Below are 24,456 nucleotides of genomic sequence, written 5' to 3'. Positions count from 1 at the left end.
TTAAGAAAAGCGTTTTTAAGCTTCAACCTTTTCAACAAGAATATTCAAAGTTCCCCACACCCTGTTTAGCCAGATACCACTGTCATCATCTAGTCAGGGAGGAACTTAAGAGTCTCTTATCACCTGAACTGCATCAGTTCATAGTCTGCAGGACTCCATCTGTGTTTAATGTTTTCCTAAAATAAGGCCATGTTCCTAAGGTTTGCTTAAAAGGAGTGTTAAAAGATTAAGATGTGTCGTTCCATCACTCCAGTGTTTGGCAATGTATTCAACTGGGCTTTACTGGCCTGTTATTGCTTGGTTACAACTGTACTTCCCATCCCTGAGATTACAACTCCTGGATCAAGTGTTGGGTCTTTGACTCCTGCAGCTAGGTAATGTTTACTTTTAGCTGTGAAAACTTCAGTCTGACATATCACTGGAGATTGAGAAAAGTCACTATAATAAAGATGTTGAAAATTATTTTAAATGCTACTGGATTTCTGAAAACCCCATGCTGGTAGGCCAGTAGGTTTACAAGCCTGTTTAAATGGTGAATGAGATGAGATATATTGTACATTTTCTGTTGTGTTTTCCTTTTTCTCATAAATCTATTTAGATAAATATAGTAATGAAAGAATTGCGGAAGGCTAAGGTTTTCTTCTCCCTTTACTTTTTAACAAATGAAAGTAATGTATTTTATCCTTTGGTATGAAACTACATTCAGTGCTGTTACTATATTGCTTTTTAACCTTTTTAATATTTTTCTTTTTAAAATATTTTATTTGTTTATTTGACAGCTAGAGAGAGAGCACAAGTAAGCAGAGTGGCAGGGAGAAGGGGAGAGAGAGAAGCAGTATCTCTGCTGAGAGCCCGATGCGGGGCTCGATCCCAGGACCCCGGAATCACAACCCTAGCTGAAGGCAGCCGCTTAACCAACTGAGCCACCAGGGCGCCCCTAACCTTTTCAATATTAAAAATGACTTTTTAGTATAAGAATTTTGGACAATTCTGAAGTGTATGATGTAAACATCTCCTATTTTTCTTACTTGTTAACACCTTGTATTTATATAGAGCTATTTCTTTTTTTTCCCCCTAAATTTAAATGACGTATAAACTGAGTTGCGACCTGCTTTCACTTTGCATTGTGATCTAATGGGTTTATAATTTTTTTTCTGTCAATAGTTCATGATCCAGATGATCTGGCCTTTGAGATCTATATTAAAGATCTTTAGTTAATTTTGTAGTTAGAAAGGAAATTTTGTCATTTGTCAGTTCTTTCTCAGACATGTTATTTCAGGAGTAAACAGCTCATTAATTTCCATTCATGTAGTTACTCTACTGAATTTGTGCAGGGCTACTCTCAAGATTTTGTAGTCCTCATTTCTAACATTCAGAATTTTTAATTTAGTTAGAATATTATAAGTGAATGCTCATTGTGGACAGGAATCAAAGCCAAAACATGTTTGACATATATTGGAAACATTTTTGGATGTGGATATGTAAACTGTAAGATTTTCCCATAGAAACGGGTTTTTAATGCCCTTCACTATGTAACAACATATATTGACCCTTGGGTGAGCCTTGTTTGATAAATTCATTCTTGAAATCCAGAGAGGCTATATCAGCTTTGCTTTTCCTAATCTTTTAGAACTATTGTCTTTGAGTCGAAGCTCAACTTTATTTTGTAGGAAATCTTTGTATGGGCTTGGGTTTAGATCAGTGATCAGACAGCATGTGCCAGCCTTTTATTGGAAAGGGCTAGAGAAATTCAGTGTTTGCATTATCTGCTCAGAGCTGCTGACCCAGCACAGACACAAACTAGGTTCAGTTGCTGTCTTGATCTCTTAGCACTAAATTGTGGGGAAAAAACTGTTCCCCTTTTATCTTTGTTTGGGTTTTGGAGAGGGAATGAAGTGTTTGCAGTGTATTTATAATTATTCTAATAAGTATACAGTTATATTTAATGGTTTTTAATTTGTACACCAAAACTTTGGAAGAAGTTTTAATAAATAGGATGAAGTAAATGTCATTTTACATTTTGAATGGTGAATTCCAAATTTAATTGATACAATTTTAAATAACCTTGAGGAAGCAAAAAGGTGTTATAAGCTCCTAAATAATTATGTAGTTGAGTAGAAATACTAAGATTTTTTAAAACAGGTTATAAATAGGAAATTTGAAGCTGCATTAAAATAACTTTTTAGGGGCACGTGGGTGGCTCAGGGTTAAAGCCTCTGCCTTCGGCTCAGGTCATGATCCCACGGTCCTGGGATCGAGCCCCACGTCGGGCTCTCTCAGTGGGGAGCCTGCTTCCTCCTCTCTCTCTCTGCCTGCCTCTCTGCCTATTTGTAATCTCTGCCTGTCAAATAAATAAATAAAATCTTTAAAAAAATAAAATAAAATAACTTTTTACATTGAGGGAAAAGTATTGAAAAGTATTGTTGCTGTTGACATATTAGCTGATTGCTGTTATGTTAGAATCTATTGTAGTTTTCAACTTGCTAGATAATTAACTTTCATAATAACATTTTCTATCTAACGTTTCAAATTTGATCTCTATTAGTAATATGCATGCCCTCAGATTTGGCATTGCATACTCCTGGGACAAGTATTAGTCTCTGTTTTGTTTCTGCAGGAGAAGCATAACGAACTATTTATGACAGCATCTTTCCCATGTCCCAAACATGTCATAAGCTCAGATTGTGACTGATGTCACAATTACAGGATGCAAATGGGATTTAAGCATCTCTAGTTATGGGACATTAACTTAAGATTGAACTTAGATTTGTTATTTAACTTTTCACATTTGAAAAAAAATAGTTTAGGCTAACTAACAAGTAATAAATGGCACAATTTTATGCTAGTGGTGTTACAGACTTGATTTTTGCTTTAAAATGTGATCACTAAGGTATTGGATCTATGTTAACATTTACATGTGCCCAATTAAAAGTTCAGATAGGAAATATTCAGTAGGAAAACAATATGTATAAATGTATATTCCTTAAGAGTCATGTGTTAGCTAAGTAAGAGGAATCTAGGAGTTTAAAAAATACCCATTAACTCAAATACATTTAATATTTTTATAGCTATACAACTAATGTGAAGGGCAAGTTATACCAAGGAAAATCGAAGCTACTATAATAAAAATAGTACATCTTGTTTGAGATGGAGACCTCTTAAATGTATATAAAGAAAAATAAATACATTTTTTGGGAGATGGATTAAGAAGTGACAAAGTTCTTCACAGTATATTTACCAAGTATTAGCTGCCTTCAGACATAGAATCTAAGAATTTTTAAAGCAACAAAACTAGAGAGAAGTAAAGTGAGAGAAAGAGAGGGAGAGTCTGAAGCCTTTCATGGCCCTGGCTAAGTGCAGCTTCTCTGCAAATGATGCAGAGAATGTCCCTTTGAGTGCCAACTGATCCTTGTATGAGTTGGCAAATAGCAGTTTGGCCTTATATTGTAAGATCATAAATGCATAAAACCCCCAAAAAAAGCAGGAGAGCAGGAAAATCTGTTTTCAAGTGAAGATAATAGCAGTACGACTATTTGAAAACGAAAACCTTAGTAGCCAATGATAAACCACAGTTTAACTAAAGTACAATCTGAAATACAGTGTTTATCCTATGGAGCTTTCTCTGTGGAGCTTATCTACCATGTTTTAATAAAGTTGCTTTTGTCAAAAGTAGTTAATTTGGCAAACGTGTATATCTAGAGCTGTCATACTTTGTCAGATAATTATAGGTTAGTTGGTATAGTTTATATTTCCTAGGACAGAAGAGGAGGAGAACATAAGTGTCTTAAAAGTTTTATTCACAAGTACAGTTGACCCTTGAGCAATGGGGTGGGTACTAGGAGCACCAACCAGCTGTTCAGTTGAAAATCCACATAAAATTTTTGACTTTCCAAAACCTGAACTGCTAATAGCCTACGGTTGACTGGAAGCCTTACCAGTAATAGTCAATTAGTGTATATTTTGTGTATGTGTTACATATTGTATTCTTACAGCAGATAAGCTAGAGAAGACAATACATTGACACTACTGTACTGTATCTTAAAAAAAAAATCCATGCATGTGTGGGCCCACGCATTTCAAATCTGGGTTGCTCAGGGGTCAGCTGTAGTTGACTCTGACAGTATCCACAACTTTTTTCTTCTCTGAGTGTTTCTGAAATTCCCAGATTTTCCTATGACTTTGACTTCCAGAAAAGTGGAATTTAAAACTCCCTGTAAATGTGCTGTTGTGGACCTGGTGTCCTAGCTCTCCCTTCTGATTTGTCCCTGGCAGGCCAGAAGCGAGCTCCCAGAAGAGGGGAGCAACAGGGATGGAATGACAGCCGGGGGACAGAGGTGACACTTGACCGAGCAGAGCGAAGATCCTACAGAGAGTATCGACCCTATGAAACCGAGAGACAGGCGGACTTTACACCTGAGAAGTTTACAGATGAAAAGTACGTATGGCAGACCTCGACCAGGAGGATGGGGGCAGCCAGAGGGTTTTAGGAGAACTGCTAGCCTTTGCCGCCTTTTCTTGGTGCCAGTCCTGGGAGTATTTTGCCAATGGAAGTTGGCAGTTACTTTAGGTGATGCATGAGGGAAATTATTGTATGGTGAAAAATGAATTATTTATTAGTAACTACATAAAGTACTCCTGTAAAAAACTACACAGGAGTCTGTTAAACTGGTTGAATTTTCTTTTGCAGTTTAGGCTAGGGATATAATTATGGTTTTGATTTAACATTACTAATTTAGACTACTAACAGGTTTAAACGAGTTCCTAGCCCCATGGTTAGGTCAATTGGCTATCAGGATGACGTTTTAAGGAAAACTGATGCAGTGTGTAACACCAGTTTCTGGCTCCCGTACCTTCCTCTAGAAAGTGCTCTGAACCTGAAGGTGCTCAGGCAGGTGCGGCTGGACACCACTCCTGAGTGATGGGGCAACTTTGCACCTGTGCCTGCATGTACACAGAGAGCCATTCTCGGTGTCTTCTGCTTGGTACTGCTTGCTGCCTAAACTTTTTGTTTAATAATTCACACAACACTGAGTTTAGATTAAACAAACAACTTGTGAATCAAAATTAAAGGAAAATAGGTAACAGAGGCTAAGGGAGACCAGAACAGTGTATGTTGACCAGAACAGTGTATGTTGACACTATTAGCTGTCAATAGTTTAATGTCAAGGGAGCCATTATTCCCAAAGTCTTTCAACTTCTTGACTACTAATTCCATTTAGGATTCTGGCTACAAGTTTTGTTTTGTTTTGTTTTGTTTTTAATAAATAATCTTTTTTTTTTTTAAGATTTTATTTATTTATTTGAGAGAGAGACAGTGAGAGAGAACATGTGCGAGGAGAAGGTCAGAGAGAGAAGCAGACTCCCCGTGGAGCTGGGAGCCCGATGCGGGACTCGATCCCAGGACTCCGGGATCATTACCTGAGCCGAAGGCAGTCATCCAACCAACTGAGTCACCCAGGCGTCCCGTGGCTACAAGTTTTAACCAAAGATTGGCTTTGTAAAACCATGTTCATTAACCGCCTCCCCCCTCACCACCCCATTGCAGAAGTCCAACGGAGTAGCTCAGTCTGCGAGGGCTGAAGTAGGTGGTGACTTACACACATCTGTTCCCTAGAAGTTACATATTCAGAACATCAAGATGGTGTATCTGCCACCAGGTTGGAGGGTGAGGGAAGAGAAAGGCTTAATTGCTATTTTTGGTGATTACTTCAATTTTGCTGTGTAATGGCCATAGTGTGCTTGCCTACAAAAAGCCTTCTGGATCATAGCTACTTATTTGGGGAAGCATATGTGTACTTTTTTTTTCCCCTCACTTAAGGGATTTATTCCGTGGAAATAAGGAAATTATAGCTCAGAAACACAAACTCATGTTTCCAGCTTTTTTAAGTGGCAAAACTATGAGTCTTTAAAAAGGATGAGTATAAGTTAACACAAAACGGTGCCTATTTAGTGAAATCATACATGTATGTAAGGGTAGGGGTAGGGTGGGATATGGGATCATGGAGGAATTTTTCTTTTTTCTTTAAAAATAATTTCAGGGGCGCCTGGGTGGCTCAGTGGGTTAAAGCCTCTGCCTTCGGCTCAGGTCATGATCTCAGGGTCCTGGGATCGAGCCCCACATTGGGCCCTCTGCTCAGCAGGGAGCTTGCTTCCTCCTCTCTCTCTCTCTGCCTGCCTCTCTGCCTGCTTGTGATCTCTCTCTCTGTCAAATAAAGTGAGTAAAATCTTTAAAAAAAAAAAAAATTTCAGATTGGGGCACCTGGGTGGCTCAGTAGGTTAAAGTCTCTGCCTTCAGCTCAGGTCATGATCTCAGGGTCCTGGGATCGAGCCCCACATCGGGCTCTCTGCTCAGCGGGGAGCCTGCTTCTCCCCTTCCCCACCCCTCCCCCCCGCCTCTCTGCCTACTTGTGATCTCTGTCTGTCAAATAAATAAATAAAATCTTTAAAAAAAAAATAATTTCAGATTTACAGAAAGTTGCAAGACTTAAAGGATTTCTATATACCCCCACCCAGATTCCTCAAATGTTAACATTTGCTTTATCATAACCCCCCTCCTTCCCTTCCTTTACAGACACACACACAACCTTTGTTCTTTGACAGTTAAGAGTGAGGTACAAAATTATCTTTTTATGCCTAAACACTTTAAATGTATTTCCTAAGAATATGCTGCAGTTATCAAACTCATTAACATCTACAATTCTGTTATCTAATCCTCTAAATCATGTAATCTACAGAGTACTCACATTTCACCAGTTGTCCTAATAATGCCCTTTCAGCAAAAGAGAAAAAATGTCTGGTTCATGATGCAGTCCCAGAATGTGCATTGCCCTTAGTCGTCTTTAATGTAGAATGGCTCCTTAGTCTTCCTTTATCTTTTATGACTTTGACATTTTGGAAGAGTATGGGTCAGTTATTTTGTAGAACTGCCCAGAATTTGAATTAGTCTGGTGTTTCTCTATGAAATGATATTATGTACTTTGGCAGGAATACCACAGAAGTGATGTCTCCTGTCCTCAGTGTATTACATTAGGTATATGTAGGTAATTTTTACCTTCAAGGAAATTTGAAATTATTTCTGATAAGTTATGTACTATTAGAAAAGATATTTTCCTTAATTTCTTAAAAAGTATTCTCCTATTAATAAAGATCCATAAGCAAATTTGAAAATTTAGAAAATGCATGCAATTATAAAGAAATTAAAACTACTTATCTTACCATCTAAGATGATTACTCTTAACACAGGCCTAAATTTTTCCTTTTTTTCTTATACATGGGTATACTTAAATATTAAGATGATAATACATATGTACTGAGTCCTTTATATTCTTTCAGTTCCACTTGACATGTCAGAAGTGTTTTCCATGTTCCTAACAATGTTTGGTAAACATTTTTCGTGGTTCTATTATGATGTGTTGTTTGGATGTGGTACAATGTAATCATTCCCTTAGGATTGGTCCTTTCCTAGATGAGAGTTCTAGAAGTGGGAACCATAAAGCAGTGGTCCTCAACTGGGTGTTGTGTATCCTAGAGCCCAGTTTGTGCTTTAGAGCAAGTTTGGATGGGTACATGTAGTGTGAAAACAAATTGGGGTAAAGGTGGGGATCTTTTGATGCATAGTGACCAATCCCCATCCAGGTAACCTGTCCATTTACTCTATCACTAACAGTCTCTAAGAGCATTTCTCATAGCTCTTTCTCCAGGTTTGAATATAATAAATTGAACTTTCATCTTTGCTTATTTGATAGTGAAAAATCCTATCACCTTACATTTTCTGTGATACCTATACATGGTTATTGGCAGAATTATAGAATCCTGAAAAAAAAATTTTTTTTCTAAGAGAGCATGCATGCACAGAGGATGGGGCAGAGGGAGAAGGAGAAAGAGGATCTTAAGCAGGCTCCACACCACTGCAGAGTCAGACGCAGGGCTCGATCTCACAACACTGAGATCATTACTTGAGCTGAAATAAAGAAGCTTAATCGACTGAGCTACCCAGGCACCCCTAGAATCTTGATAATATTAACAGACTTTATCTAATTCATTATCTCTCCATGTTTACGAATGAGGAAACAAACCTGAGTTGTAGTGATGGGTACTCTGGTTCTAGCCGGCTCAAGTGGATTTTTGCTCCTCTAAGCAGAGCACACATGTTCATAGAGAAGCAATGTCCTAAGTGGTGCTGACCGTAGCTGTCCCTGTGGCTCAGGTGCAGAGATCAGCCAGGTCACTTGCATATGGTCTGGGAGGGCCACTATTGTTTTTAATGCAGTAGAAATTTTTCTTTAGGTTCTAGATAATGAACTTAAGTGAACTCCTTGAACACAGGCTATTAAGAAATTAGTCCACCTCTGTCTGGATACATTTTGACTATTTCTTTGGCTCTTCCTGAAGTTTACTGCAGGTCATTCAAAGTCCGGGTTCTAAAAGATAGCACTTACTCAGATGTTTGTTTGTTTGTTTCTCCTCATAAAGAAGCGTTTTAAAGAATTGGGGTAAAACATACATAGCATAAAATCTACCATTTTAAGCACTTATAAATGTGTGACCATGCAGTGGCATTAAGTACATTCACACTGTTGTGCAACTGTCACCACTGTCCTTCTCCAGAACAATTTTATCTTCCCAGAATGACTCTCTGTTCCCAGTAAACACTAACTGCCCCCACTTTCTCCTCCATGAACTTCATTCCCTTTACCTAAAACAGGTACTCATGTCTTATAAAGACTGTTGTCGAGAGTGGATGTCAGGGATATAAGGCAGGGGACTCGGCTGAAATATTATTTTCCTTACTTTGGCTTGTGAGTACATCACAAGTAAGGCTTCCTAACTATTGTACAGGATTTCTCAATGCTCACTATCCTGTTAAAAAAAAAAAAGGATATGTTTTATTGTTCCAACTTTTAGTATATGTGCTGCCAACACGAGCACAAAGAGGATATATTTTATAATCAAGGGATCATAAAGAAGCAATTGAGAATATATTTAATTGGGGGTGGAGGTGTGGGTAATCTGTGGAGTAAGAAAAAAATGTTTCAAGGGATTAAAATAAACCAGAACTCATAATGCTATTTTAGGATCTGTTTCAATAACTATTATATTTTAAATGGCTTGGTATTTTGTTGGTTTCTGATCTAGATTTCATGTAAATTTAGACCTGATTTTGACTCTTGGCATTATTTTCCATGTATGTTTTGGTGTTTCATTTCTTCTCAGCATTTAAGTAGAATTTTTTTTCTTTTATGGCCCTGTCCAACTCCATTATTATTATTATTATTATTATTATTATTGGTACTTTGGTTTTGTCATTGTCTTAGAACTCTGCTCCACATATTTATCATAACATGCTATTGATTTTATGATAGTTTCTATTTCAAAATTTTGTTTTGGGGCGCCTGGGTGGCTCACTCAGTTAAGCAGCTGACTCTTGATTTCGGCTCAGGGTGGTGGGATCAAGCTCTGCGTGGGTTCCACATTCAGTGAGGAGTCTGCATGAGAGTCTCTCCCTCTCCCCTTCCATGCTGCATGCATGTATTCTTTCTTCTTCTTTTATCTAAAATATATAAATCTTTTTTTAAAAAATATTTATTTATTTATTTGACAGATAGAAATCACAAGGAGGCAGAGAGGCAGGCAGAGAGAGAGGAGGAAGCAGGCTCCCCGCTGAGCAGAGAGCCCGATGTGGGGCTCAGTCCCAGGATCCTGGGATCATGACCTGAGCTGAAGGCAGAGGCTTTAACCCACTGAGCCACCCAGGCGCCCCTAAAATATATAAATCTTAAAAAAAAAAAAAAAAAAAAAAGTAATACAAAAAAAGCTATCCTGGGGAATTTATTTAGGATGCTGTGTCTTATAAGAGACTTGCATAAAGTTAATGATTAGTGATTCTGCATTTTTTAATCCTTTTGTATCTTTTTGCCCACTATCAGATAGTAGCTTTTTAATGTAACATTTAGCCACAGCATTAGACTGGACTATACCTCTGGTTTCAGTGCTTGAGCCACTGATGCCGCTAGAGTTCAGTAAGTAATTGGTCATTTTAAATGTTTTTTAAGGCCTCTACAAATTAAAAAATATATAATTTATCTTATTCAAGTAAGGTTGTAATGATGAAAATGATATAGTCCTTCCTGCTGTAGCTTTGGTCCTCATAAACAATGACAGTGACTAGAGAGACGTGGCCGAGAATGGGTGTTAGGAGCAGTGGGTGGGCAGTCAGGCCTTGGCGCCAGCAGGTGTGGCAGGGGAAGAAGGGAGAGTGTAGAAGACAGCTGGTTCTTGGCTTTGGTATTTTCGTGCTGTGAGTTAGGGACCACAGGAGGAGCAAGGGGTCAGTGTTGGTCCCATATCTGCAGGGCCCGGGCATGGACAGAGGGTATGTCCAGGAAGTAACTGGTTTTGTGGCCTGGAATCAGAGACTTCAGTGAGAGACTCAGGGTCACATGTGTGAATATCACATAGCAATAGCATGAAGATGAGGACAACGTGTGCCAGAAATAGGAAGTCAGGAATACAGGTACATGTAAGGACAATCAGTTATCCAGAAGAACGAGGCAGGCAGCTGCGTGTGGAGCACCAAGCCTAGTGAAATGAAAGGGGTGAGGTAATAGAACTGGTCCCTTTATGTGACTCTGGACGCACCTGCCTGTAAGAAGTGGGATTGGATAGCTGAGGAGCAAGGGGAATAGCTTGTGAATTTTGTACCCTCTTTCAGTATGACCTATTACAAAAATAATTTTTTAAGGACAAGCAGGGAAAGAGAAGCCAGGGAGGTCAGAGGAAAATTAACAGTCAGCGGTGTCAAATGATGAATAGGGGTCAGATGACATAAAGCCAAAAGTTGCTGTTCTCTTTAACAACAAAGAACTTCAGCTGTCCTTGGAAGTTTGTGTAGGGTGGTGGGGGTGAACCGAGGTTGTTGCAGGTTAATGTTTTTAGCCCCAAGGGTCATTTACTCACTGGTTTTGTTTGGGAGATGGAGATTTGGGAGGGGGGCGTAATTTGAAGTTAAATTATTTATGTTACACAGAACATTCCAAATTTAACACAAGTATTGATTATTAGAGCTAGAATGAATCTTAGAGTTTATCCTCATTTTATAAATGAGGAAACCAGATCCAGAGAAAGGGATGGCCTTCCACAATGAGACCTGCTCAGGACCTGCTTCTCTCTTCTGGCTCCCTCACCTAGCTGCTATATGGGGCAGGTTACCTACCTCCTTTATGCCTCTTGTTTCCTTATCTGTGGACAATAGTTGTCTGCTGTAGTTCTGTTTTAGAGAATTAATGACTGTACATGAAGGGCTCAGAACAGTGCTTCAGGTAGTAGTGTTCAGTAAAAGTTAACTATTGCTTTATTATTCAAGCCACCATTCTTTCCAGTACATTACAGCCATTATGTCCTTCTAGAATTATTTTTCTGAAAAGAGTCTTCTTAGCCCTTTCATCCAATTCACCACTTTTGATTCTATCTTTCTCTTTCTAGACCCCTTGACAGATTTGATCGAGACAGACCACCGAGAGGCCGGGGAGGCCCAAGAGGGGCCATGCGAAGCCGAGGCAGAGGTGGCCCTGGGAACAGAGCTTTCGACGGTTTTGACCAGAGAGGGAAACGAGATTTTGAGAGGTATGCGGGGAATGAGAAAACACCAGTTCTCTGTAACTGCTGTTTTCGCTTCATGTTCTTGATAATACATGACATGAATCTGTTTGTTTTGTGTTAATATTTAGTTGATTTTATATAGTGTGCTCTTATTCCTGAGGGAGCTGATCCTGGGACAGCTTTTCTGATTTGGAGATTGACTGGAGACCACCTTCTAGTTTAAAGGAATATTCTTTCTTTCTCTAGAACAATCAGAACTGAAGACAGCATGGGTGGATGTGGAGTTCGAACCTGGGGATCAGGTAAAGATACCAGGTATGGTGCAAATGTGTACCTTCTGTGAACCTACAATTAGATGGAAATCTCTGGATCTTTACTTTCCTCAGGAAAAATAATCTCTGTTGTGCTTTCAGTGTCTTTATACTTGTGTGCCATTAGGTAAGCATTTTAGGCTTTTATTTAATGAGATGACTTTTTAAATCATGATACCCCAAGACATGGCACTGTACATTTGCATAGACCTAGGAACGCTTTTGAATTCCTGGATATTCTATACTTTGTGACCTCTCCAAGTTCTCGTATGCACTGCATCTTGATTTCATGAAATCATTTGCAGTTTGAAGCTCAGTAACAAGTTTCACCAAAGGTTCAAATCTTACATTTTTCTGAGGCTTCATAGTGTCTCAGATATGTGCTTGTTTTGCTACTTAGAAGAGATTCTTGGTTCTGCTGTTCCTGTCATTTCATGGCTGTAGGGACAATGCCTTTCTGTGTCTGCAAAGCCTAGGCAGCAAGAACTGCCGGGCAGTGCAAGATAAGAAATGGGTCCCCCAGCGCATGTTGTGGGGCAGGCTTTCCACATGTTTGAAGGCTTGAGAGAATCCAGACTTCCACTTTTCTTCTTCTGAAGAATATAAGCTTTTTTCATAGACAGATTTTTCTGAAACGGTTGTCCTTAAAGACAAATGTACAAAACTATACTAAATGTAATATTACATGTGTTGCTGTTGCATATCTATGTTGTCTTTGAGGGGAAAAAGATACTTGTTGAATGTTTCTCTCGGTATAGGGTTTCATAGGATCTTGATTATGAATCTTTTAATTTTGTTTATTTTACTTTGATAATATCTATTTTAAAAAGTAATACCTCTGAAGGGTGCTTACATGGCTAAGTTGGTTAAGCGGCTGCCTTTGGCTCAGGTCATGATCCCAGGGTCCTGGGATTGAGCCCTGCATTGGGATCCCTGCTCAGCAGAGAGCCTGCTTCTCCCTCTCCCTCTGCTTGCTGCTCTGCCTACTTGTGCTCTCTCTCAGTCTCTCTAATATAAATAAATAAAAAAAAAGTAATACCCCTGAGTCATCTGCTTTACCACCTTAGTTAATAACCATCACTCCAGGGGCACCTGGGTGGCTCAGTTGGTTAAGCGTCTGGCTCTTGGTTTCAGCTCAGGTCACGATCTTAGAGTCCTGGGATCAAGTCCTGTGTCGGGCTCCCCCTCAGCAGAGGGTCTGCTTGTGGCTTCTATCCTCCGTCGGTCATACTCCCCCGCTCATATTCTCAGTCAGTCAGATTATCTTCCTCCCCCGCTCATACTCTCAGTCAGTCAGATTAGCTTCCCTTCTCTTCAATAAATAAATCAATACTACCATTCTGTTTCCATACAAACACTGAAACTTAAAATAATTTTGGCTTCAAGTGATCATGTTCCAGAGGCAGTCAGCACTGGTCTTATAACACAAGATGTAGCCAGGTGCCATGTGTGCTGCTGGTGGGCTGGCAGGTCCTGGTGCTAAAAGGACCCAAATCACAGGGCATTTTGGATTGGTTTGTGAGTTATTCAGCCAAAGCTCTGAGGTGGCAATAACTTGTCATTTAAAGATTTTCAGAGAATAGACTTGAATTTCTCATTTAATAAATGGAGAGATTGATTTTGATCATGAAAACCAGTGTAGTACAGTGGAGTTATATGCTACTTGTGATTAATGAGAAAGGAGAAGAGGAGAGCCAAGCATAGTAAGGCTGTTCATGCTGGCAAAGCCGAACACTGCGGTGCATTGGAAGTTTGAGGGCACTTGGGTGTCTCGGTCGGTTGAGTGTCTGACTTGTAATTTTGGCTCAGGTCATGATCTCAAGGTTGAGATCGAGTCCTGAGTCAGGCCCTGTGCTCAGTGGGCAGTCTGCTTGAGGTTCTCCCCTCCGATTCTCTTCTGCTTCTCTAAAATGAGTAAATAAATCTTAAAAAATTTAAAAAGTTGCTGTAGTTAGTATTCCTCCTTGAAGGCATTGGCAGTGCTAACTAAATTTATGGATAAAATGTTTTCAAAATGGTACAAGGAACCATTTCCACTGTTACTGGTTTTCTTCAACAGTGTGACAGTGGGTGCCTGTGCTGAAAGTAGAATTTTCTCCATTTGTGGTAATTTTAAAAATATCACATCAGATACCAGATATTTTCTTGTTACCAATTTAAACACACCCACACAAGGGGTTTTCTGTAATGGTGCCTTCCAACTTTTATTTCAAAGAGCAAGATGGTCTTATGTAATAATCAACATTCGATTAAAATCTGTTCACTGTCATAGATTTGGTAAGTGTGAAGTCTGAATTTGCACTAGATAACAAAGCCTTGAGGTGTTTAATCACTTTGTGGAATGTACTTGTGCAAACAGGCATTTTCTGCGTTCATATAACTGAAGTCAAAATATACACATGGACCCTGGAGGGCCCTGTAAATCCAACACTGATTATCTACTTTCAACAAAATAACAGAATCTATCAACATAAATTGTTGCTAATTTTGAAACCCCGTGGTTCTGCAGTTTTGGTCACATGGTTCTCTAAGAGGTGTAAGCACATTAGTTTTTTGTTTATTTAAATAATTTAGGTCAACACAGGAGGAAGATCTGTGATTTCTCTCCTTTTTTAAAATCAGCTGCTCAAGTTTAGGAAATGCTGGTATTTACATAGCCCTTTTATGATTTTTAATTGTTGAAAGCTATGAGTTACCAATAAACCCATGGTTTTATCCCCTTGATTTATTATGTTGTCAAGGGCATAAACAGAAAGTTGGAGTAATTTGTGCTGCTACTGCTAGATTTTGGGGCTCTGGGTGCGAGAAGCTCCTGTGACCCTGCCCAGGTCCAACTGATGTGCGGAGGCAGCCTCTGTGAAGGGGCCTCCATCAGGCAGAGCAGGAACCGGGTCCTTCCAAACTCAGAGTGCATTTGATTTATGACCTTTTTTAAAAGTAAAAGTTGATTATTTGGAGTGCCTGCCTGGCTTAGTCAGAAGAACATGCAACTCCTGATCCCAGGGTCGTGAGTTTGAGCCCCATGCTGGGTGTGGAGATTACCAAAAAAAAAAAAAAAAAAAAAAAAAATGAAGAAACTTCAAAAAAATTAAGTATTCAAATTCAGTATCTAAAAATTCATTTTTTAAGTTTAGTACAATAGCTTTGGATGATGAATAAGAAAAAGTTAAATGTAGGGGCACCTGGATGGCTCAGTGGGTTAAAGCCTCTGCCTTCAGCTCACGTCATGATCCCAGGGTCCTGGGATCGAGCCCCACATCGGGCTCTCTGCTTGGCAGGGAGCCTGCTCTCCTTTCTCTACCTGCCTCTCTGCCTACTTGTGGTCTCTGTCAAATAAATAAATAAAATCTTAAAAAAAAAAAAAGTTAAATGTAAAAAGTCAGTTCTGTTATTACAGTTCAATTTGTCTTTGCTTTTTTTTTTTTAAATTTTTTTTTTTAAGACAATTTATTTGACAGAGATCACAAGTAGGCAGAGAATGAGGCAGAGAGAAAGGGAGGAGGAAGCAGGCTCCCCGCTGAGCAGAGAGCCTAATGAGGGCTTTGATTCCAGGACCCTGAGATCATGACCTGAGCTGAAGGCAGAGGCTTTAACCCACTGAGCCACCCAGGCGCCCCATTTTTGCTTTTTTAAAAATAGCTTATGTTGTGTTACTTTTTCCTTAATGGGAGATGAAAAAGTACTGGCATCTGTAGAGTATGAAATATTTCTTTCTTTCTTTTTTTTTTTAGTATGAAATATTTCTTTTTTTTTTTTTTTTTTGTCAGAGAGAGAGCGAGCGAGAGCGAGCACAGGCAGACAGAGTGGAAGGCAGAGTCAGAGGGAGAAGCAGGCTCCCTGTGGAGCAAGGAGCCCGATGTGGGACTCGATCCCATGACGCTGGGATCATGACCTGAGCCGAAGGCAGCTGCTTAACCAACTGAGCCACCCAGGCATCCCTAGTATGAAATATTTGTAATGGATATACTTATATTGACTATTTTTAGCATTTCCCTGAACATGAAATTTCTTTTGCTGGGAGTGTTTTTTTTTTTTTTAAAGTAATAATCATATAGGATTAATGTTAACATAAAAAGGAAAAATTAAGATCATGTGTATTAGAATTCAAGTTGTGTCTCATTGTGCTATACTTTCTAATCTGTAGATTGTATTTTGATGTGATATATAAATTGATGTTTCAGAGCCCTATTTTTTTTGGCACAGTTACTACCAGCATGTTTGTATTCTGCACACTCATTATTGTGGAATGTTTCCATCATTTTCTAAGTTTGGTATAGTATATTCTTGTGTATTGTGAGTCATTTGACACTTGTAGGTTGAGAATTTTTAAAAAATTTTTTATTGAATTATAGTTGACATACAGTATTCTATTAGTTTGAGGTGCATGACATAGGGATTATGTTATGATGAAGACATTATGATGAAATGCTTACCATATTAAGTGTAGTTACCATCTGTCACCACCATAAAAAGTATTACAATATTATTGTCTATATTCTCTATGCCATACTTTTCTTAATAAATTAAGCCAAATTAATGACTTAATTTATTATAGCTGGAGTTTATGTCTCTTAATCCCCTTCACCTATTTCACCCATCCTTCACCACCCCATACCCCTACTGCAACAGCCCATTTGTTCTCTGTATTTATGAGTCTCTTTTTCTTCATTTGTTTTGTTTTTTTAGATTACACATGAGTGAAATCATATGGAATTTGTCTTTCTCTGTCTCACTTACTTCACTTAGCATAATACCTTCAGGTCCATCCATCTTGTCACGAATGGCAAGATTTTATTCTTTTTTATGGCTAAGTAATATCCCACTGTACTTATATAGGACATCTTCTTTATCCATTCATCTATCAGTGGGCACTTAGATTTCTTCCATGTCTTGACTATTGTAAATAATGTGGCAGTAAACATAAGGGTGCGTGTATCTTTTAAAATTTATCTTTTGGGGCACCTGGGTGGCTCATCCGGTTAAGCGTCTGCCTTTGATTGAGGTCATGATCCCAGAGTCCCAGATCAAACCCTGCTTGGTGGGCAGTCTGCTTCTCCCTTTGCCCCTCACCCTGCTGTGATCTTGTTCTCTCTCTCAAATAAATAAATAAAATTAAGAAAAAAAAATTAAAAATAAAAAAATTCATCTTTTGGGGCACCTGAGTAACTCAGTTGGTTAAGCGTCCGACTCGTGATTTTGACTCAGGTTGTGGGATTGAGCCCTGCGTCAGGCTGTACACTTGGTGGGGAGTCTGCTTGGGATTCTTTCTCTCCCTCTGCCTCTCTCCCTGCTTGCGCACATGCTCACTCTCTCAAATAAATGATCTTAATAAATAAATAAAATTGATCTTTTCTTTGTGGAGTGGTAAATACCCAAAGTGGCATTGCTGGATCATATGGTAACTCTATTTTAATTGATTGAATAACCTCCACACTCCATACACTATGCGTTTGCCGTAGTGGCTACACCAATTCACATTCCCGCCAGCAATGCACAAGGATTCCCTTTTCTCCACACCCTCAGCAACACTTGTCATTTCTTGTCTTTTTAAAACTAGTTGTTCTCATTGGTGTGAGATAATAGCTCATTGTGGCTTTGACTTTTGCATTTCCCTGGTGATGAGTGATGTTGAGCATCTTTTCATGTGTCTGTGGCTGTCTGTATGTCTTTGGAGAAATGTCCTGTCAACTCCTCTGCCTGTTTTTAAATTGTACTGTTAGGTTTTTTTGGTGTTGAGTTGTGTGAGTTCTTTATATATTTTGGATATTGACCCCTTTTCAAAGATCTCCCATTTAGTAGATTGCCTTTTTATTTTCTTAATGGTTTCTTTCATTGTGCAAAGATTTTTATTAAGTTTTATGTAGTCCCAATAGTCTATTTTTGCTTTTGTTTCCCTTGGCTGAGGAGATAGATACAGAAAAATATTGCTGAACAGATGTCTAGGAGTGTACTGCCTATGGCTGGTTTCTTTCTTTCTTTCTTTCAGAATTTTATGGTTTCAGTTTCTACATTTAGGTCTTTAATCCATTTTGATTTTATTTTTGTGTATGATGTAAAGAAGTGGTCCAATCTCAGCCTTCTGCATGTAGCTGTCCAGTTTCCCAACACCACTTGTAGAAGAGGCTGTCTTTTCCCCATTTATGTTCTTGCCTCCTTTGTAAGCATAGCTTTAGTTCTGGGCTCCTTCTGTTGCATTGATCTCTATCTTTATTATTGTGTCAGTACTGTACTGTTTTGTTATTACAGCTTTGTAGCATAGTTTGGAATCTGGGATTGTGGTATCTTCAGATTTGTTCTTCTCTCAGGAGTGCTTTGGCTACCTGGGGTCTTTTGTGGTTCTATACACGTTTAGGATTGTTTGTTTTAGTTCTGTGAAAGATACCATTGGCATTTTGATAGGGATTGCATTGAATCTGTAGATTGCTTTGAGTAGTGTGGACATTTTATTTTTTTTATTTTTTTAAAAGATTTTATTTATTTATTTGACAGAGATTACAAGTAGGCAGAGAGGCAGGCAGAGAGAGAGGAGGAAGCAGGCTCCCCGCCGAGCAGAGAGCCCGATGTGGGGCTCGATCCCAGGACCCCGAGATCATGACCCGAGCTAAAGGCAGAGGCTTTAACCCACTGAGCCACCCCGGTGCCCCAGTGTGGACATTTTAACAATTTTAATTCTTTCAATCCATGAACAAGGTATCTTTTCATTTATTTGTATTGTCTTCAGTTACTTTTATCAGTGTCTTATAGTTTTCACAGTACAGGTCTTTCATCTCCTTGGTTCAGTTTATTCATAAGCATTTTATTCCTTTTAATGCCATTGTAAATGGGATTATTTTTGTTATGTTTGTGCTGATTCATTATTACTATATAGGAATGCAACAGATTCCTGTAACTTTACTGAAATCATATATTAGTTCTAATGGTTTTTGGTGAGTAAATTAGGGTTTTCTATATATAATATCATGTCGCCTGCAAATAGTGTCAGTTTTATATCTCACGTATCTCTATGCCTTTTATTTTTTTCTTGTCTGATTGTTGTGGCTAGGACTTTAAGAACTATGTTGAATAGAAGTGGTAGGAGTGGACATCCTTGTTTTGTTCCTGATCTTAGAGGAAATATTTCCAGTTTTTCACCATTGAGTATGATATTAGATGTGAGTTTTTCATATATGGCCTTTATTATGTTGAGGTATTTCTGGTTTTATATTGTTGTGACCAGAAAAAGATGCTTGATATGATTTCAGTCTTTTAAGTTCATTGAGACCTATTTTGTGGTCTAACGTGTGATTTATCCTGGAGAATGTTTCATATGCACTTGAAAAGAAGGTATATTCTGTTACTTGGAGATGGTTTGTTCTGTATCTGTTAAGTCCATCTGACCTAATGTGTCTTTCAAAGCCACTGATTAATTTTCTGTCTGGATGATCTATCCATCAATGTAAGTGGGGTGTTAAAGTCTTGTACTATTACTGTATCACTGTCAGTTTCTCCCTTTATGTCTGTTAACATTTACTTTATATGTTTAGGTGCTCCTGTGTTTGGCGCATAGATATTCATAGTAGTTACACTGTCTTCTTGGATTGATCTCTTTATCATTATGTAATACTCTTTTGTCTCTTGTTAGAGTTTTGTTTTAAAGTCAATTTTGTCTGATATAAATATTGATAGCCCAGCTTTTTTTTCTTCTTTTTCTTCTTCTATTTGCATGGTAAATGTTTTTTCCATCTCTTCATTTTCAGCCTACGTTTGTCTTTAGGTCTGAGTGAGTCTCTTATAGGCAGAATATAGATGGGTCTTGCTTTTTCATCCATTCAGTCACCACCTTATATCTTTCACTAGAGCATTTAGTCCATTTACATTTAAAGTAATTATTGATAGATATGCATTACTGCCACTTTGTTAATCATTTCCTGCTTGTTTTTTAAATTTCTTCTCTTTCCCTTTCTTTCTTACTTTCTTCCCTTGTGATCTGATGACTTTCTTAATATTATGTTTGGATTCTTTTCTCTTTTATTTTTTGTGTATCTATTACAGGTTTTTGGTTTGTGATTACCATGAGGTTCATATATAGCATCCTATGTATTTGGCAGACTGTATTGTGGATGGTCGCTTAAATTTGAACACATTCTGGAAGCACAGGTTGAGAAATTTTATGACCTCTGCTAATACTTGGAATTTCCTAGGACATTAGGGGTTTTTAAATAATTGTTGTGGTCACTTATAATCTGTATTTAATTTTAGGCCATTCATAGAAACTTTTATTTCTAAAAGTACTTTCCACATGTTTCAAGTAATTTCAATGGATTAGCAATTTTCTCTTGATTTTGATGTGGATTACCTATGTGTGTGTATAATTCCTTGAATGGTATTTACTTAAGAAAAAGGGATATTGAAATGTATTTTTTCTGTCTTGAATATGTAAGAGCATATGTAAGAGCAGTGATGTAAACATATTTGTGTGACCAGAACGATTCTCACTGCTTTTCAGTGACGTGGAGCAGACTGCACCGATGGAAGAGACCACAGCAGCGGAAGAGTCCCCGGGCCTCCTGGAGGAGGAATCTCCAGCCAAGTGGGTATTTTGTTTATTTTCCCCATGGGTTGTTGTTGGTCTTTTTCTTAATGATTTCGATTTCTAAGAGTCCTTCACAGAGCAGGAAGCTCACCTTTTATTATATCACAGAAAGTTGACCTTGATGTATTAATGAATAATGGAACTCATTAATAATTCAAATAATCTAATGGCTGATTATTAATGATAACTAATGAGTTAAATTTAGGTATTCCAGTCAGTGCCCACAAACACTTATTCATCAGCAGCTTGTACTGTAATTAGTCTTCCTCTTATCAGGACCCTCATCTTTTGTCCCTTTATTCTCTGAGTCCATCCTCCCTCTTGTCTTCATGGAGCTTAGGTCCCTGAACCACCTCTAGCATCCTTGCCCAGTCCTTAAACCCTCTTGGCCTTGGATCTTTTGTTATGCCTTGCTAGCAAAACCTGCCTCCGGGGTGACCACTAGCTGTCTGCCTTCTCTCTCCCTGAACACTCAGGCTGAGCACTGCAGCTTACAGAGCAGAGCCAGCAGGAACCCCTAAAAATTCTCAATCCCCTGCATTCTGAAACGAGCCCTCAACACTGCCCAGCAGTCCTCTCTTCTTGGGCTCACTCTTTCTCCCACCATCTACAATGATTAGTGCCATTCTTTGTGTCTCCTCGAAACCTTGACATTGCCCCTATTTCCCCCTCCCCCTCTCCTTTCCATACCCACACCTTCTCTTTCATTTTCTGGATACAACTTTGCCTGCTGTGTCACACAGAAATTGGGAGCCATCAGATGGGAACTTCATCATCCTTCCACTCTGAAAGGTACAAACTGGCCTGCCTCGGCATGCCTCCGAGCCTCCTTCCCTCACGGTAAGATAAAGGCACCATTTCTCCTGCCACTTGGTCAGGCTCAGAATCCTGTTCCTGTGGAGAAACTTCACCCTATCAGCTCCCTCCTCCCACTTTGGTCTTCACCAACAGTTTTTTTTTTTTTTTTAAAGATTTTATTTATTTATTTGACGGAGAGAGATCACAAGTAGGCAGAGAGGCAGGCAGAGAGAGAGAGGGAAGCAGGCTCCCCGCCAAGCAGAGAGCCCGATGTGGGACTCGATCCCAGGACCCTGAGATCATGACCCGAGCCGAAGGCAGCGGCTCAACCCACTGAGCCACCCAGGCGCCCCTTCACCAACAGTTTAAACGTGCTCAGCATCTCCTATTTTACATATCTACTCTTGCCCCACATTCTCATTCAGCTACCTTTCTCAGGGTTGTATGTACTCTTTCTTCATTTCCTCTCTTCTCACTTCACTCCAGGTCTGGCTCTGTGCCCATGGCCCTTTGGAAACTGTCACCACAGGTCTCCTCACCTAACAGATAATTCCATCAGTGTCTTTCTTGACCTGTCAGAGCATTTGGCTTCATTGATTTCTTCTTAAGCTTGCGTTCCCTGGTTTCTGTGATCGCTGTACTCTTCTGGTTTTCCTTCTGCCTCTTAGCTCCTCCTTTACAGACTCATCCTTGTCTTTCTGTCTTTTAAAATGCCGAGTTCTGGGACGCGTGGGTGGCTCAGTTGGTTAAGCAGCTGCCTTCGGCTCAGGTCATGATCCCAGTGTCCTGGGATCGAGTCCCACATCGGGCTCCTTGCTCAGCAGGAAGCCTGCTTCTCCCTCTGCCTCTGCCTGCCATTCTGTCTGCCTGTGCTCGCTCTCTCCCTCTCTCTCTCTCTGATAAATAAATAAAATCTTTAAAAAATAAAATAAAATAAAATAAAATGCCGAGTTCTTCAGGGCTCTGCCACAGGGCCTCTCTTTAGTGTCCTTTATAGGATCCCACACACCCCTGCAGCTTCAGTCATCATTTACGTGCGACTCCAGACTCTGTCTCTGGCTCCCACCTTCGGCATGGGCTTCTGGTGCGTGTGTCTAGCTGCCTACTCTGGACACCTTACCTCCCCGTGACTATTGCAGATGCTCCTCTTGTTCCACGTGTCCAAGAGAATTCCAGAAACCTCTGTTCTCATTAGGTGTTTCCGTCTTGGGGAACAGCCTGTCGCCATCCATCCAGTTGCACAAATCAGAAACCTGGGAGTCATCCCTGAGACTTTTTTTCTTGACCCCCTTCCTTCCCCTGAATGCAGTCTGTCACCCTGCCTGGTGATAGATACCTTCTCATCTCCTCTCATCTCCACTCCTCACCGTCCTGTCATCCAACCTGTCACCACAGCTCTTGATGGGGTTTCCTTCTTTCTCACCTTCGACCAGCCATTTCACACTAGCATTCTGGTTGTCATGTCCTCACCCCTGGAGCAAGACCCCAGTGGCTCACTGTTCCTTTCCTGCCCCTTGATCTGACCTTTACAGTCCTCCTTGGCCTGTCCCCCTCAGAGCCCTCAAGTGCAGCTGCTCATGCGCCTTCTGTGGGTTCAGCACATGGCCCCATGTGGTGTCCTCAAGCACCTTTCTTCTGCAGCTGCCCCTGCCCCACACAACCCAGAGTGCTTTTGCAAGTCCTGTGGTTTTTTTTCCCTGTCTCACCTCTAGAACCCCTTCACCCTTCACTGATTTAACTTTTTCTTGTTATTCAGCTGCCTAGAGGCAAGGTGTCCAGTGGTTAAGAGCACAGACCCCCGGCCAGTGTGTGGGTTCACATCCCAGCTCTGCCACTTACTAGTTTGGGCAAGTTACGTATTCTCTCTGTGCCAGTCATCTTCATGTGTAAAATGGGAGTAGTAACACTACCTACATCTTAGCTTTGTTACAAGGACTTGTTGGGTGTGTGTTTGTGTCACAGGGGGCCCTGGCATGTAGTTAATGCTGTACAGATACCTGCTGTTATTATTCTCCTTATTGCAAGAGAAAAGTGCCACAATGAATGATGATCATGAAAGCTGTTAACTTACTATTTGGAACAATTAAGAAGTGTATTGAATTAAAGAAATAAATTAGCAATACAAATATTTAGACAGCTAACTAAGGAAGTAGATTAACAGTTAATCTACTGTTAACTGGGGAGCAAGTGAGCTGACTAGACACCTTCAGGAAAAATATATCTTTTTTTGAGCCAAAAAACCACTTATACAAATTCGGGCTATGTAAGGCAGAATGATAGTCAATGATAGCATAACTCTAATCTATGGAATTGGTTGAGGTACTATAGCTTTCATAATATTAGACAAAATAACTCAGTCAGTTACTCTGAAAGACAAAATACCACTTAGTGATCTGGGGGCAGTCTCACTGTCTGCAGGATCCTAGCAGAGCTAGCTAGCAGACCCCCCTCTCCCTCTCTCCTCTGCTGACTGCAGCGGACAGGCAGTGTCTAGATCGAACTGCTGGGGCTGGGCTGTGGCTAAGCCACATGGCCGTCTGCTGGCCTACTGTGCTGTCAAGTTCATGTTTCTGCACTGCCCAGTCAAACTTTAAAATTATCACTAAGATTCCTAATAATAACAGTTTTTTGATAACTTTCAAAATCAGGTTTGTATTTGAGAAGTACATCCGATGGCAATGATGCTGTCTGATCACCGCCGTATCTGAAAGCTGAGCTCACACTTGGGCTGTCAGGACTCAGCCAAAACGAATATTCAGCACACGTGTCAGTTTAGCATTTCCTGGTAGATTAAAGTACCCTCTACTTATGCTCAAACATACACCCCAAAGAACATGTATTTTCCTCAGATTGGACACATTTTGTTGATAGATGTGCTGGGCCCTTCCTTTTTCTTCCTTCCCTCCTTCCTCCTTTCGTTACGGAAGTATTACGTGTCCGTTATCACATGGTGTTCTGTCTGAGCATGTTTGTGACGACGTCTTGGGAGTATTTTGCCTCAAGACTATAAGAATAAACCTAACATTTATAGAGCATTTGCTGTGTGCCAGGAGCTGCTCTAAATGCCTCCATGTCTGAACTCCTTAACCCTTTGCTGCCCCCTCAGTGAAGGAGAAGACACTGTTGCCGATGTCATGGAGAGACATAGAGGTGAAAGGAGCTGCTAAGCATCGTAGA

General features: G+C 39.8%; 1 protein-coding gene across 2 annotated transcripts in view; it reads left to right on the top strand.

The window, feature by feature from the left end:
- HABP4 (hyaluronan binding protein 4) overlaps positions 1-24,456 on the top strand; it is a 42,541-nt gene that overhangs the window by 1,349 nt on the left and 16,736 nt on the right. For both annotated transcript variants that reach the window (XM_032308263.1, XM_032308262.1), the window contains exons 2-5: positions 4,273-4,435; positions 11,482-11,622; positions 11,845-11,913; positions 20,395-20,478. In XM_032308263.1, the coding sequence (XP_032164154.1) occupies positions 4,273-4,435; positions 11,482-11,622; positions 11,845-11,913; positions 20,395-20,478 (457 nt within the window). The remainder of the gene's footprint in view (positions 1-4,272; positions 4,436-11,481; positions 11,623-11,844; positions 11,914-20,394; positions 20,479-24,456) is intronic.

The sequence above is a fragment of the Mustela erminea genome, chromosome 12, assembly GCF_009829155.1.
Source record: "Mustela erminea isolate mMusErm1 chromosome 12, mMusErm1.Pri, whole genome shotgun sequence".
NCBI lineage: Eukaryota > Metazoa > Chordata > Mammalia > Carnivora > Mustelidae > Mustela > Mustela erminea.
The sequence above is the reverse complement of the archived record's forward strand: the minus strand, read 5'-3'. Positions and strand labels throughout refer to the sequence as shown.